Source organism: Myxine glutinosa, chromosome 4, assembly GCF_964187855.1.
Source record: "Myxine glutinosa chromosome 4, kmMyxGlut1.1, whole genome shotgun sequence".
Taxonomy (NCBI): domain Eukaryota; kingdom Metazoa; phylum Chordata; class Myxini; order Myxiniformes; family Myxinidae; genus Myxine; species Myxine glutinosa.
In genome coordinates this window covers 182,117,374-182,132,194 of record NC_136264.1, presented here as the reverse complement: position 1 = coordinate 182,132,194, position 14,821 = coordinate 182,117,374, and the positions used below count along the sequence as shown (strand labels likewise).

Below are 14,821 nucleotides of genomic sequence, written 5' to 3'. Positions count from 1 at the left end.
CAAAAGCACTCTTCTCGACAATAAACAAACTCCTCCGCCCCCTGAACACCACCACCCAGTCATTCACAGTAGACAACTGCATCTCCTTCCTCTCTTTCTTCCAACGCAAAATTGACAACATCTACAACAGCTTGACCACCGCCGCACCCGCTCCCCCTCCAACCACCTGCCCCCCCTTGTCCTGCCATCCCCTGTCTCGGTTCTCCCCAATCTCTCCTACTGACCTCTCTGAACTCCTCATAGGAATGAAAACTGCCACCTGCACTCTTGACCCCATCCCCTCCAGCTTTGTCAAAGCCTCCCTCCCTGCTCTCTCTCCACTTATCATTGCAACAATAAACTCCTCCCTGTCTACAGGCATCGTCCCACCTTCCCTCAAAATTGCTGCTGTTACCCCCATTCTAAAAAAACCTGGTCTAAACCCTGACACCCTAAACAACTTCAGACCCATCTCCAACCTACCCTTTCTGTCAAAAGTTTTGGAACGCGCTGTAGCCACTCAACTCAAACATCATCTCTCTGCCAATAACTTGTATGAAACATTCCAATCCGGATTCCGCTCCAACCACAGTACTGAAACTGCTCTCCTCAAAATCACCAACGACCTTCTCCTCTCCTCTGACGCTGGCAACCTCAACATTCTCGTCCTCCTCGACCTCAGCGCTGCCTTTGACACCATCGATCACACTATCCTCCTCACCCGACTTGAATCCACCTTTAACGTCACCGGCACTGCCCTCTCTTGGATTAAATCATACCTCTCTGACAGATGCCAGTTCATCTCCATCAATAACTGCAAATCCCCCACTGCTCCCCTCCCCCAAGGTGTCCCCCAAGGTTCAGTTCTTGGCCCCCTCCTCTTCATCCTTTACCTGTCCCCGCTCGGTCACTTAATCCGCCGTCATGGTCTCCAATTCCACTGCTTCGCCGATGACATCCAGCTTTTCATCTCCACCAAGTCCGTCTCCACCGACACCCACTCTATCCTGACAAACTGCATCACTGAAATAAAATCCTGGCTTCAAATCAACTTCCTCAAGCTTAACTGTGATAAATCTGAAATAATCATCATTGGCCCAAAAACGCTCACAAAATCCACCCATAACTTTGCCCTCAACATCGACGGTATCCCAGTATCCACCTCCCCTCACATCCGGAATCTTGGCGTCATCTTTGACCAAACCCTTTCCTTCGACAAATACACTAAACAGATCACAAAGTCAGCCTTCTTTCACCTGAAAAACATTGCCCGTCTCCGCTCATCCCTCTCCTCCACGGCTGCAGAAACCCTCATCCACGCCTTCATCACCTCCCGTCTGGACTACTGCAATAGCCTCCTCTATGGTTCACCCTCAAAAATCACCAATAAACTCCAATACATTCAGAACTCCGCTGCCCGTCTACTCACTCATTCCCGGACCCGTGACCACATCACCCCCGTCCTTTACAAGCTTCACTGGCTCCCCATCCCCCAGAGAATCCAGTACAAAATCCTCCTCTTGACATACAAAGCCCTCCATAACCTGGCCCCATCCTACCTGGCTGACCTCCTCTCCAGACACACTCCCACCCGCAACCTCCGCTCTGCTGGTACCAACCTCCTGACCCCCTCCATCCGGACCAAATTCAGATCCTGGGGGGACAGGGCCTTCTCCATCGCTGCTCCCACCCTCTGGAACTCACTACCTCACACCATCAGAGACTCCTCCTCACTCACCACATTCAAAACATCACTAAAGACCCACCTGTTCAACGCTGCATTCAACATTCAACCCACAGCATTTAACCCCTGACTATCTCTTCTCCTTCTCCCTCCTTTTGCTTTAAATATTTCCCTATTGATTCTTGTCTTGTCTTTTTGATTCTTGTCTTATATATATGCCGTATATCGCTGCTGTTTGTTTTCTTGATTCTTGTCTTTTTGCAATTGTTGTTTTCATGTATTGTTATGCATTATGTTTTCCACTCTGTCAAAGCGCCTTTGGGCTTCTGGAAAAGCGCTATACAAAATAAATGAATTATTATTATTATTATAAATACCTACTTACTAACCTGACCGTAAAGCAGGGAAATAAGTCCCGCTCGAACCACGGATACAATGGAAAACGCTGAGCGGATGGCAATCCGCCATCCGAGCCGTTAACAATGAGACTAAACCCGATTCTGAGCGGTTCCTAATCGTGCCACAGGTACTCAATTGAGAAAAGAAGAAAGCGAAGGGATTAAGACGAAACCAGAAGGAACAGGTGAATTTATTACGAACAAAAAGGGGAAAGGAAAGAATGTACAAGAAAGGAAGAAGAAGAAGCAGCACACAGGGCAGTCTTAAAAACAGTCTTAACTTATTACCCCAGGACAAACATACACACTCACACGGGGATTGTAGCTGGTAGGGTGGAAGGTCCAGGTAGAGGGTCCGGTGGTGAGGTCCGGCTCCAGGTGAGGCTCCAGTCCAGCGGGCCAAAACCCGGCAGGCAGCTCCGCGTATTGTTGGAACGCCACCGGACCTTACATATAGCGGGGGGGAGGCTGGTGTCCTTCGTACGTACTACCTGTACGTTCGTGCCAAACGCTCTCTCTCTCAAAGTCCTCTTAATCAGCGCCAGAGAGTGAGTCCTTTCGCAAATGTGCGCTCCGTATCAGTTCTCAAATCCTTCTTCATAAGCGCATCTCCAACAAGTCCATTTGCAATGCACTCTCCCGACCAAGTCCAACCAGCGCTCTCTCATCAAAAGAAGTCCGTTCGCATGAGCGCCGCCGAACAAGTCATCCAACAAGTCCGTGAAAGGGCTTTGCGTTCGAGCTTATATCATGCGAGCCAAGATCACTCCGCGCTTCATAAAGCCACGCCCGTCGGTGATATTCCCTCAGCCCTGGTTGGCTGGTGAGGGCTTTCCGGCCACGCCTTTGACGGCTGGTTGACAGGCCACACCTTGTTCTTGGCGTTCCGCCCCCTTTTTCCTCGGGCCTGACCGCATGGTTAATGGTGGCTTGAGCGAGCGCTGAGGCGCGCAATGGCGTCGCTGGGAGAGAGAGGTTGGCAAAATGGCCGGAATTGGATTGTGGACCTACTCTTATTTAATTGATGCAGCGCAGATTCAACTATTGGAAACACGGCCTTATCTAAAACACATAATAATGAAATAAATGGAATTTCTAAGGTGGCCTACGTGTTGCTTGTGGACTAACTAGGGGTGCAACCTTTAACCTTTTAATAATGAGATATTTACAAGTAATTATTTACACAAGTGTGGGTTCTAAAACCGCAACAATATATATATATATATAGTGTGGAGATGAAAGAGTTTGATTTGAGTTTGATATTTTGAGTTTGATAACTTAAGGATAACTTAAGGATTTGAGTTTGATAACTTAAGGTTATATATATATATATATATATATATATATATATATATATATATATATATATATATATATACAGTCACGTGAAAAAGTAAGTACATTAGTACACCCCATGTAAAGTTTTGACTTTTTCAACATATTTCAACATACAGCTATTTGATCTTCATTTCAACAATATTGATAGATAAAGGTGATATAATATAACAAATATCATGAAACATTTACATTTTGTAGTCCATTGTATAATTTAAATAAACATAAATGCAAATTTCGCATGTGGAAAAAGTAAGTACACCCCTACATTCATCACTACTTCAAATACCTAAAATTAGAATCAGGTGCACCAGCTCAGGTGCAAATGATTAGAACATCGTTGGAGAGGATCTTAGAGGAACCTGTCTTATTTAAACCTCAGACATTTAGTTTGGTTTGCTCTTTGTTGGTAAAGTGTGCGGCGTCACCATGCCGAGATCAAAAGAGGTCTCTGAGGCTTTCAGAAAGAAGGTTATAGTCTACGAGTCTGGGCAGGGATTTAAAAAGATCTCCAATTGACAGATATAAATATATATATATATTGACTACGATCGTGGCCCGATGCGCTTTATGGGTTGAGGAAAGTTTTCCCTTTGTGTAGATTTTTTTTTTCCCTAGCTATAGTTTTTCTCCTTCGCTAAGGATTTCCAGAACTTTAAGGGAATTCTAAGCTGATGATTTCCTAAGGGTTGATTAAATGCAACAGCCCTTAAGGAAATCCTCAGCTGAGGAATTTCAGGGAAACCTTTCCTTAAGGTTAGGGGAGTTTGATGCCCTCACGGATGGACAGGTTAAGTACCCCAAAATGATGGGCAGGTTATTTCCTCCAGAATTTGTTCTTTTATTATGACGTGTAATACCACCTCCATGCGGCGCTACACCATACATATTCGTATGGAGAGAATTGGGCTCCTCTTCCTATCCCCCGGGACTACAATTTTTTTTAACCGCCTTAGAAAAACCCCCTCTTGAGATCTCTCCATGGAATGACATGATGAATCATTTTGCTTTTCTCCTTCCTTGTGATTTCACGTTATTTACACCACACATCACCTACAAAACACCATTTTTGAAGTGAGGGTAGAGCCAGTGGTCTCCAGCATTCGTATTGATATTGTCCCTCTCGAACATGGTTCCCCCTTTCTTTGGTGATCAGTCTCTTTCATATTGCAGAATTACTTAGGAGTTTCTCACCAGATTTGTCATCTTCAGTTACTCTTAAGGCCACTGTAAGCTTGCATCTTAATTGCTGGTTTTTGCTGAACTATTTTTATGCCTCGGAAGATGAAGTCGCCAGAGGCATTATGTTTTCAGGTTGTCTGTCCGGCCTTCTGTGATAGGTTTTCGTTTCCGCGATAACTTGAGAACGGCTAAAGGGATCTTAGTCAAACTTGGTGCAGCTATGTATAATGAGGTAAAGATGAACTGATTCGATTTTGGTCTCAAGAGGTCAAAGATCAGAGGTCATGTTCGGTAAAAATTCTGTTACCGCGATAACTTGTGAACCAGTGATGGGTTTCTGACCAAATTTGGTACACTTATGTAGAATGATGTAAAGTTGAACTGATTAGATTTTGGGGCCAAGAGGTCAAAGGTCAAACTCTCATTGGTCTATAAATTGAGAACGGCTGAAGTGATCTAATTCAAACTTAGTACAGGTATATATAATGTTGTAAAGATGAAGTGATTAGATTTTGGGGTCAAAGGTCAAATCTGTAATAGGTCTATAACTTGAGAACGGCTGAAGTGATAGAATTCAAACTTGGTATCGCCTTGTATAATGATGTAAAGATTAAATGATTGGAATTTGGGGTCAAGAGGTCAAAGTCTGTAATAGGTCTATAACTCGAGAATGGCTGAAGTGATCTCATTCAAACTTAGTACAGATATGTATAATGATGTAAAGATTAACTGATGAGATGTTGGGGGTCCCGAGGTCAAAGGTCAGAGCTCAAGTCAGGTAAAAATGTGAGAACTTGTGAACAGCTGAAGGGATTTAAATGAAAACTTGGTGCAGGTATGTACAAAGTAAACATGAACTGATAAAATTTTGGGGTCAATAGGTCAAAGATCAGAGGTCATGTCAGGTAAAAATGTGCCAACTTGGGCACAGCTGAATGGATTTAAATCAAACTTGACGCAAGTATTATAAAGTAATAATGTGGGTGGAGGCATGTCAGTCAACGTCGTGACGTCGAAGAGTGCCTTTCTATTCTACTTTGTAATCCCCTTGATGATGCACGTCTGCTTTTATTATGGTTTGTACTGTAAGTCTGTGGTGCTGGTCTGAACTTGTTCTATCGCATATAAACCCTTGCCACTTACTGCCGCTTGCTGCCTTGGATGTCAGGTTGTTTGAGCTAATGTTGTTGAGTTTATTTGCTTTTGCCACTGAGCCTATAATGCCGAAAGCGAAATAACTGCAGTATCTTTGAACTGCAGTTAACACGTTGTATTGATGAGTAATTTGTATTCTCTTGTCTCCCCCTGCAGATGGGCTGAGTCGCTGCAAGAGGAATTCCTCTAGATGTGGGAGGGAGTGGTGTCATGGATCTGGAATGCACATTCTTGTTGAGTAAACTGGGACGTCGATCAGGACAAAGCAGCTGTCTGCCTTCATTGTACACGATATTCTTAACATGTGTCATGCACCAAGCCTTGTCTCACTCTCCTTTTTGTTTCTTCATCGCATTGTTTCACATTCATCGGCACCTCTTTTGCCTACTTTTTTTTTAAATCTTCTCCTAGCTCTTCCTTGTACTGTGAGCACTTTAACTGTTGCTATTATGCGCTTGGACTGCAGACTCATAGAACAATAAGAAACAACTGTTCAGGCAGAAATCACGTGGGTCACAAAGCAAGAAACATCATCGTTTTTATTGTACCCTTCTTAGTCATACAGAAGAGGCATTTCTGAAACTTTATAAATTAAGGTTAAACTTCATACTAGCTGCAGATTCATTTTGGCTTTTTGCAAGTGTAACAGTAAGGCACGAGGTGATAGCAGAAGGAGGGAGAGAGAAAGAGAGACAGAGACAGAGACAGACAGAGACAGACAGAGACAGAGACAGACAGAGACGCCATTGCCGCCTTTAGAGGCCATTTTTCCCCGCAGAGCAGGGGTTGGCCTTTTTCGCTTTTTCGGGCATTTTGGTCCCCTTTTTGAAGCAATGTTTTGCAGCCCCTTTTTCGGGCATTTTGGTCCCCTTTTTGAAGCAATGTTTTGCAGCCCCTTTTTCGGGCACCTTGGTCCCCTTTTTGAAGCAATGTTTTGCAGCCCCTTTTTCAAGCACCTTGGTCCCCTTTTTGAAGCAATGTTTTGCAGCCCCTTTTTCGGGCACCTTGGTCCCCTTTTTGAAGCAATGTTTTGCAGCCCCTTTTTCGGGCACCTTGGTCCCCTTTTTGAAGCAATGTTTTGCAGCCCCTTTTTCGGGCACCTTGGTCCCCTTTTTGAAGCAATGTTTTGCAGCCCCTTTTTCGGGCACCTTGGTCCCCTTTTTGAAGCAATGTTTTGCAGCCCCTTTTTCAGGCACCTTGGTCCCCTTTTTGAAGCAATGTTTTGCAGCCCCTTTTTCAGGCACCTTGGTCCCCTTTTTGAAGCAATGTTTTGCAGCCCCTTTTTCGGGCACCTTGGTCCCCTTTTTGAAGCAATGTTTTGCAGCCCCTTTTTCAGGCACCTTGGTCCCCTTTTTGAAGCAATGTTTTGCAGCCCCTTTTTCGGGCACCTTGGTCCCCTTTTTGAAGCAATGTTTTGCAGCCCCTTTTTCGGGCACCTTGGTCCCCTTTTTGAAGCAATGTTTTGCAGCCCCTTTTTCAGGCACCTTGGTCCCCTTTTTGAAGCAATGTTTTGCAGCCCCTTTTTCAGGCACCTTGGTCCCCTTTTTGAAGCAATGTTTTGCAGCCCCTTTTTCGGGCACCTTGGTCCCCTTTTTGAAGCAATGTTTTGCAGCCCCTTTTTCAGGCACCTTGGTCCCCTTTTTGAAGCAATGTTTTGCAGCCCCTTTTTCGGGCACTTTGGTCCCCTTTTTGAAGCAATGTTTTGCAGCCGGATGTCCTTCCTGCCACCAACCCTGTTAGTCACCTCTTGCGACACAGGGAATTACCAGTGAACTGGTACTCAATTTGCCGACCTCGGAAGGATGACAGGCTGAGTCAACCCCCTGGCGTTAATTCAGCGATCGACCGGGATTACGAACCCAGGATCCCAGGATCCCAAGCCGGTACCCTAACCGCTAAGCCAACACCAGGTATAATAATGAGCATATATAAACTGATAAAAGATTAGTATTTCTCAGAGTCGGTTCACTTTAGATATTTTATCATGTGCTGTAATCCCGAAACTCAGGTGTTAGATCATACATGGCCTTGCTAAGGCATCCTCTGTTTTCCTAGAAAAGATACCCGACAACTACAATGGAGTTTTGGGAAAATGCTTGTGTTTGTGGTGATTTTGGAGATGGGAGGGGTGTGTTAATTCAATCACATTATTTGTTAAGGGACACACTTCTGGAATGCGGCGAGTAAAGGCATTCTCACAGAGTAATATATATGGACACTACTTATCATGAGGCCAACAATATCTCAAACCTGATCCCGAGAGATTATTTTGCATCTTTGATGCATCTCTTCTTCCTCTTTTGTATATGTAGCACTTGGCTGCAGAAAGAATTATTTCCTTGGGGTGCGTGGCTGTGCCGTTGATGCAGTGCCCCCTGTAGGTTAGAGCAGAAATTTGCCCAGAGCAGCTCGCTTGCTCTTCGCGAAGGACACCGTGGGATCCTCAACGTCCACCAACTAATGCCAGCAGAAGCGCGCCAGTTTAACATCCATCTGAGGGACGGTGGATGCTTGACGCCTTGCCCTGCCTGCGAAACAGCAGGATGACAAATTATGGCTGGGCCAATAGTCAACATGGGCGAGAGAACTCAGAGGCGAGTGGAGATACCTCTAGGCTATCCTGACAGCCACGATGCATCTCCTTTTGTAATTACTCCTGTCCTCTCTTTTCACTAATTTTTTTTGGATGTTTTGAGTCAGTAATTATTGATAGTTTTTCTGTCATATCATTCCATGTATCTTTGGCAGAAGTTTCCACAAAGTAACGAGCTGTGCGTTGTCAGATTGACAGGGCTGACTTTCTGTATACGGAAAGTCTGATGTCCGGTCGGCTGGACTTGATTGGCAGGGTTCTTGTGCCATTGGAACTGCCTGGTCAGTATGTATATAAAACCACTGTGTTGGATATATGTAACAAATAAAAGTTGGCATCGAAAAAAATATGACTATGTGATGTGTATCTGAAAGGGTTCTTTTGTTTTATCTGAAAAAAAAAGAACTTGTTTGAAGTGACAGTTGTTTACTTGGGACGGATAGGACCAGAGTAAGTCAATCGGTTATGGGTTAAACATTGCCTGAGACAAGGTGTACTTTGTCCTATTTGTCACAAGATTGGTGGAATAGTACTCATTCCAATTGTTGTTTGGTTGTGCCCTTTCTTTCCTTTTCTTTGTTAGAAACACCCACTTCCTAAGGGGGCGGCAAGCGGGATGGGGAATTTTTGGGGGAATTTAACTTGGAAGTAGCCACACCACCTCAGTAGAATGTCACTATGCACACCCTGAGTGTACAACCACCAAGTTCCAAAGCATTTTGTCCCACAAACAAACAGACACGTTTGTTTCAATGCATTCCCCCAACATATATGATGACTATAGTTTTCGTTATACTATAACACCGAGAATTGACTTGTTTTAGAATGATTTCTACAACTTCAGGGAGTTTGATTTCTTTTTTTAGCGATAACATCCAGTTTTCTAGTTATTATATCCAGCGGTTAAAAAAAAAAAAAAAAAAAAACCTTTAGAGGCCATTTTTCCCCACAAAGCAGGGGTTGGCCTTTTTCGGGGACCGTGGTTGTTGTTGTTGTTTTTTTTGGTCCCCTTTTTGAAGCAATGTTTTACGGCCAGATGCCCTTCCTGCCGCCAACCCTGTTTGTCGCCTTTTACGACAAGCAGGGAATTACCAGTGAACTGGTACTCAAATTAGCCGACCTCGGAAGGTATGACAGGCTGAGTCAACCCCCTTGGCGTTAATTCAGCGATCGACCGGGATTACGAACCCAGGACCCTAGGATCCTAAGCTGGCACCCTAGCCGCCAGCCCGCTAGCGGTTTTGATGTACATAAAATACAGAGCACATATGTAAATTGGCCAAGTAGTTTATGATTCTATAAATTTTTCATTGAGATATTATTATAATACGAGCAAAGATAACTGGCGTTGCCAGGCAATGCAGTCACTTTGTAATGGGAATATTGAGAGAGAGAGAGAGAGAGAGAGAGAGAGAGAGAGAGAGAGAGAGAGAGAGAGAGAGAGAATGAATGAATGAATGAATGATATGTTGTGCTTAATACGCACGCACATACAAAATCTCCCGCATGAGTGCTTTTCACTTCTTTTCTTTTTTTTTCAGATTTCATTCACTTATTATTTTTTTTTTTTTTGTATATACAGGATCGAGACTCGTGAAAGAGCTAACATCTAAAAAGAGCTAACAGACACACAAAACATATAATCAGGGCAGTGGTAGACAAGATGGGGAGAGAAGGGGAAGCACACAATCACAACATTTGAGAGTAGGGACATCGGGAGATCTGTGGGAGGGAGAGGGCTTGAGGGGAGGAGGCGTGGGAAAGGGGGGGAGGTGGTGGGAGAAGTATAAAACACAAGGACACCAAGGACTTCCAGGAAAGAAGTTGGTATTTCATCAAAGTGGATCTGGGGTGAAATTAGCAGGGATAGAAAATATCAAGGTTTTGGATGGGGGAAGATAAGAGATGGTGGTGAACAGCTGTTTTAAAGACCTGGAGGGAGGAGTGGGATTGAAGAGAGTGATGGAGTTTGTTCCAGAGGCAGGAGAAAAGAGGAATGAAGGAGTGAAGATGAGCAGAGAGTCTTGATTTTGGCAGTTTAACCATAAGAGGGTTGCAGGCAGATATTGTGCGACCTGTAGGAATATTTGGGGGACAGAGCCCAGAGAGAGCTGGGGGAGCAAGGCCGGAGAGGAGTCGGTAGAAGACAGAAAGACCACCAACCTGCCTGCGGTGAGTAAATGAAAGGCCCTCGGAGTTAGCCTCGGAGTTAACTTTCAGAATACTTTATAAATTTCGATTATATTGTTGCGGATCCAGGGTTCGTCGACGTACTAAGGGGGGTTTATGACCCCGTTCTCCCTCGAACTCCGGTTCCACAGGCCGTTGGCTGCGAGCGACTAAACTCGTGATCGACGGGTTGCGAAGCAACTCCGATCCCCAACCTCCTAGCCACGCGCTGAAGAGTTTGCTGGTCAATTAATCCCAAATACCTTCAAGAAACGTGGCCGAAGAGCTCGGGGATCGAACCGTCGCTTTCACACACCTTATTGCGTGCCGAGCAGTGTGCGTGGTGTGGAAAGCGGCGTTACCTGACGTAATTTATGGGCCTGATTCAAGCCAAATTCGGTCTCGGAGGGTGCTAGGAAAAGACGTATCCATGCAGGTTTGAAAGTTACAACAAAAATGTACAGCCTTTTATTTAGAAGGCAAAGAGAAAAAGAGACGAAGATGCAACCTTATTAATCCTTACCTAATTAATCCCCAACGGGCGCCACACACGCACACACACACAGGGAATGACACACCGGTTATTCTCATACCGATGGAAATTTGCAGGGAGTGACTCGAGGGTGGCCGCGACTGTGCGCAGCTCGATCCTCGATCCGGACATGCAGGTGGTGAAGTAAGGTCCGAAGGACGAACCGCCATCTCAGACAGTACGAACGACGAACTTCAACGCAGGTCGGATGAGATTCAATGCAGGTTGGACGACCAGCTTCAAGATGAGTCACGGGAGGGGCCAACGCTTGCAGGTCAGCCGGATCAGAGCGAGGGATCGGCGAAGAGCGATGGGCGTTGGCGAAGAGCGATGGTTCAACACTTGCAGGTCGGATCAGAGAGGGGCGTCGTCGAAGAAAAGAGAGAGGGTAAAGTGATGAGCCCTGTGTTATATTGGACCCTGTGTTATATTGGACCCGAAAAGCTTCCCAGAATGTTCCACAGCCTCCCATTGGCTGAGGTTCATCACGTGCGGGCATTCAATCCTTCCTCCGCCAAGGAAGGTTTCAGTCCTCCTTCCCTCTTTCATTCGGGGAGGTTTCACAACCCATTGGTCGCTTGCTGGTAACGTGTCCTTTGCCGTTTGTTGGTCACATGGCCTGTGATTTTGGCCACGCCTTCCTGCACATTAAAATGTCTTCCCACAACCACACGGAAGTTTGAAATCCTGCCTACCTTCAACGCATATTGGTCTCGATTATTACACAATGGAAAGGGGCTAATCTTTATATTCAATAAGAAATAACTAACTACTGCAGGCTACATGTTGTCATGCAATTAACTATCGGGGGTTTACCTTTATGGCAAAACCATAACAATATACTTTAATTCGTCCATGAGAGTAGATTGCGTTTTCAAAGCAAGGCAAGTTTGAATAGGCCGAAACAAAATGGCAGTGTAAGAACCCAGCAATGTGACGGAGCTGACCAAGATGGCAGACTCTCATTTTGTTTTGGCATTTTTAAATTGTTTTTTTGTTATGAGCACCTCTTAAATGATCTTTAAAAGTGTTGTTTAAACACACCCAAACACCGTTTTCATTCATGCACTCCCATGGAGTTTCATAAGTATGCATGCAAAGTTGGAGCTGCTAGGTTTCATGGTTTTGGAGTTATGGGGGAGACACACACTGACAAACACTTTTTATTAGTAAAGATTGTACTTTACCAGCATTACCAGCAGCTGGGACTGGTAATGCACACTCCCACACGGAGCAGCACTACTCAACACACATTTACACAGATAACTTGTGTAGTGAAATTATACCAAGGTGAACCCAGGGATGCTCGCCACGAAAAGGGGGGCCGTCTATAAGACCCGGGACACTCGGGGCGTGCGGACACTCCGGCGGGACTCACTGTGACATTATCCAGTAGTTGAATGGTATGTACGCCCCCAAAGGCTGCGCTGCGCGAACCATTGTTATATCGAAGCTACCATTGCTGTGCTTGAAATGCTCTGATTTAATGCCTATTGTTGCATGTATTGTTACAGGAGATATTATCGATCTAAATGATATTAAAGCCTACCCAGAGGTAAAGTCGTGTCTGCACTTGATTTTCACGACATTTAATATCATTTAGTTCGCCGAATGGCAGACCACAAGATGATCGTGGTTCCGATTCTCGGTGCCGACCCTCAAGCTGAAGGATCTGCATCGGAGTTTGCTCACTGGCTCAACACGCTGCAGAATTACTTCGCTGCTCACGAGACAGAGCCAACCGCTGCGATGCAGCTGTCCGTGTTACAGTCCAAGGTCCATCACACTGTTTATAAGACCATTTCTCGATTTGAGACGTATGATACGGCCCTGGCCGAGCTGACGCGCCTCTACGTAAAGAAACGGAGCGCTGTGCACGGCCGGCATCAACTCTCTCAGCGACGGCAACAACCGTCTGAATCGATCGATCGCTTTGCCCAGGAGCTGCGCTACTTATTGGCAGATTGCGTGCAGGACGTTCGGACTCACGAGCAAGTGCAGGACGATTTGCTCCGAGATGCATTCATATCCGGAATTAGTTCTGGAGTCCTGCGGCTCCGTCTCCTGGAGGTCGCGGAGCTGACATTTACAGAAGCACTACGGCTGGCACGCGTATACACAGATGCTCGAGAACAATTGACCGCATATGATCACCCACGAGTCGTGGCGGGGACCTCGCAACTCGCGCGACCCGAGAGGGCCACCGCCGAGGATACGGAGGAGGACCAGACCCCCACGACGGCCGAGCCCCTGGGTGCTCCGGAAGCGGACTCCGCATCCTGCCTCACTGCGGCCGCCGCTGCCAGGCCACGGACTGCCCGGTATGCAAAATGTTATTTTTGTGGCAATCGGCAGCATCCTCGCTCTGAATGCCCGGCTCGAGAGGCGACATGTCACCTCTGCTCTACCAAAGGCCATTTTGCAAAAGTCTGCAGAAAGGCCGCTCGGGGCATGCAGTCCCGAGCGACCTTGAATGGGCTCATCGCTGAGCCAACGGATCGCGCACCGGACGGGGCGCCTTGCACAGCTTTGATGAGCCGCTCTCCTCCTCGCGGGCCCCTGGCTTCTTGCCCGACCTTGGTGCGATACGTCGGGCCGCCGAAACAAATGGCGCGAACGCGACCGGTCACAGAGCATCCAACCTTGACTGGCTTTCAAACGCCTACTTCAAACAAGCGACATGCTCCTACTTTGGAAATGCCTCTCGAAGTGCGGCAAACGCAGCACGTGACTCGAGCGCCATCTGATGACAGCTTTTGCGAATTACATGCTCCCCCTCTGGCATGTCAATCTGCAGATGGCAGAAATCTTTCTCACGTGGCTCGAGCGCCATCTCATGGAAGCTTTTGCGAATTACATGCTTTGGCATATGACTCTGCAGATGGCAGAGATCTTTCTCCCGTGGCTCGAGCGCCATCTGGCGGCTGCTCTCATGACCACCCCACACCCACTCTGGCAAATGGAACTACCGATGAGCCAACTGACTACAATGCTCCTGCTGAGGCCCGAAGGATTGCTGCCGGCGTGGGATCCACCCGCGAGGCGCGATCTTCTCGCCCGGCCGGAACTATACCTGCCGGGTCTGCCGGCCTAGCGCAGGCCTTCATTCCACTCACAGTCGCGGGCGTTTTTGCGCAAGCTCTGATTGATACGGGATCCACTGATAGTTTTATTGATCAGCGACTCGTGCATCAACATGGGTGGCCGGTTCTCGGGACAACCCGTCGGATCTTTATGGCTTCTCAGGGACTTCGGTTGAGCACTAAAGGGGCGTGTCGATTGAAACTTGTGATAAATGGACGCACGTTCCCGGACGTGTATCTCATGGTATTACCGGCCTTATGCGCTGACGTTCTGTTAGGACTTCATTTCCTTAAGCGGCATGGTCGTTTGGAAATAGACTTCGGAGGGCCGGACACGCTCGCTGTGTGTGCCCTCGCTCAAATGGACATGGAGCCACTCTCACTGTTTCCCAACCTGACCACTGATTGTACCCCTGTAGCCATCAAATCGCGGCGCTACTCTCGCGCGGACGCGCAATTCATTGCGGAAGAAACGGCCCTGCTCCTGAAGGACGGTATCATAGAACACAGTAGGTCACCGTGGCGGGCTCAAGTCTTAGTGGTGCGGAGTGAGGCCCACCGCAGGCGAATGGTAATCGACTATTCGCAAACGATTAATCGATTTACACAACTGGATGCCTACCCATTACCGGGGATGGACGCCCTAGTACGCCAGGTGGCCCTGTATTCCGTTTATAGCACACTCGATCTACGTAGTGCGTATCATCAAGT

At 46.7% G+C, this 14,821-nt stretch overlaps 2 protein-coding genes across 4 annotated transcripts in view; both read left to right on the top strand.

Moving 5' to 3' along the window:
- FGD5 (FYVE, RhoGEF and PH domain containing 5) overlaps positions 1-8,673 on the top strand; it is a 204,236-nt gene extending 195,563 nt beyond the window's left edge. For all 3 annotated transcript variants that reach the window (XM_078776775.1, XM_078776774.1, XM_078776773.1), the window contains exon 23: positions 5,890-8,673. The gene's annotated coding sequence lies outside the window, so the exon portion shown is untranslated. The remainder of the gene's footprint in view (positions 1-5,889) is intronic.
- Positions 4,094-8,673, top strand: LOC144891665 (uncharacterized). Its single transcript, XM_078775337.1, has 3 exons — positions 4,094-4,186; positions 6,493-6,641; positions 6,690-8,673. The coding sequence occupies exons 1-3, from the start codon at positions 4,094-4,096 to the stop codon at positions 7,471-7,473; spliced, it is 1,026 nt and encodes a 341-aa protein (XP_078631463.1). The 3' UTR covers positions 7,474-8,673.
- Positions 8,674-14,821: the final 6,148 nt, after the last annotated feature.

Bases quoted from the DNA above. Each gene is read 5' to 3' on its own strand.
- LOC144891665 (XM_078775337.1), top strand. From the start codon at position 4,094: ATGCAACAGCCCTTAAGGAAATCCTCAGCTGAGGAATTTCAGGGAAAC. The intron at 4,187-6,492 runs GTTAAGTACCCC...TGCCGCCTTTAG, and splicing joins ATGCCCTCACGGATGGACAG to AGGCCATTTTTCCCCGCAGA. The intron at 6,642-6,689 runs CTTGGTCCCCTT...TTTTTCAAGCAC, and splicing joins GCAGCCCCTTTTTCGGGCAC to CTTGGTCCCCTTTTTGAAGC.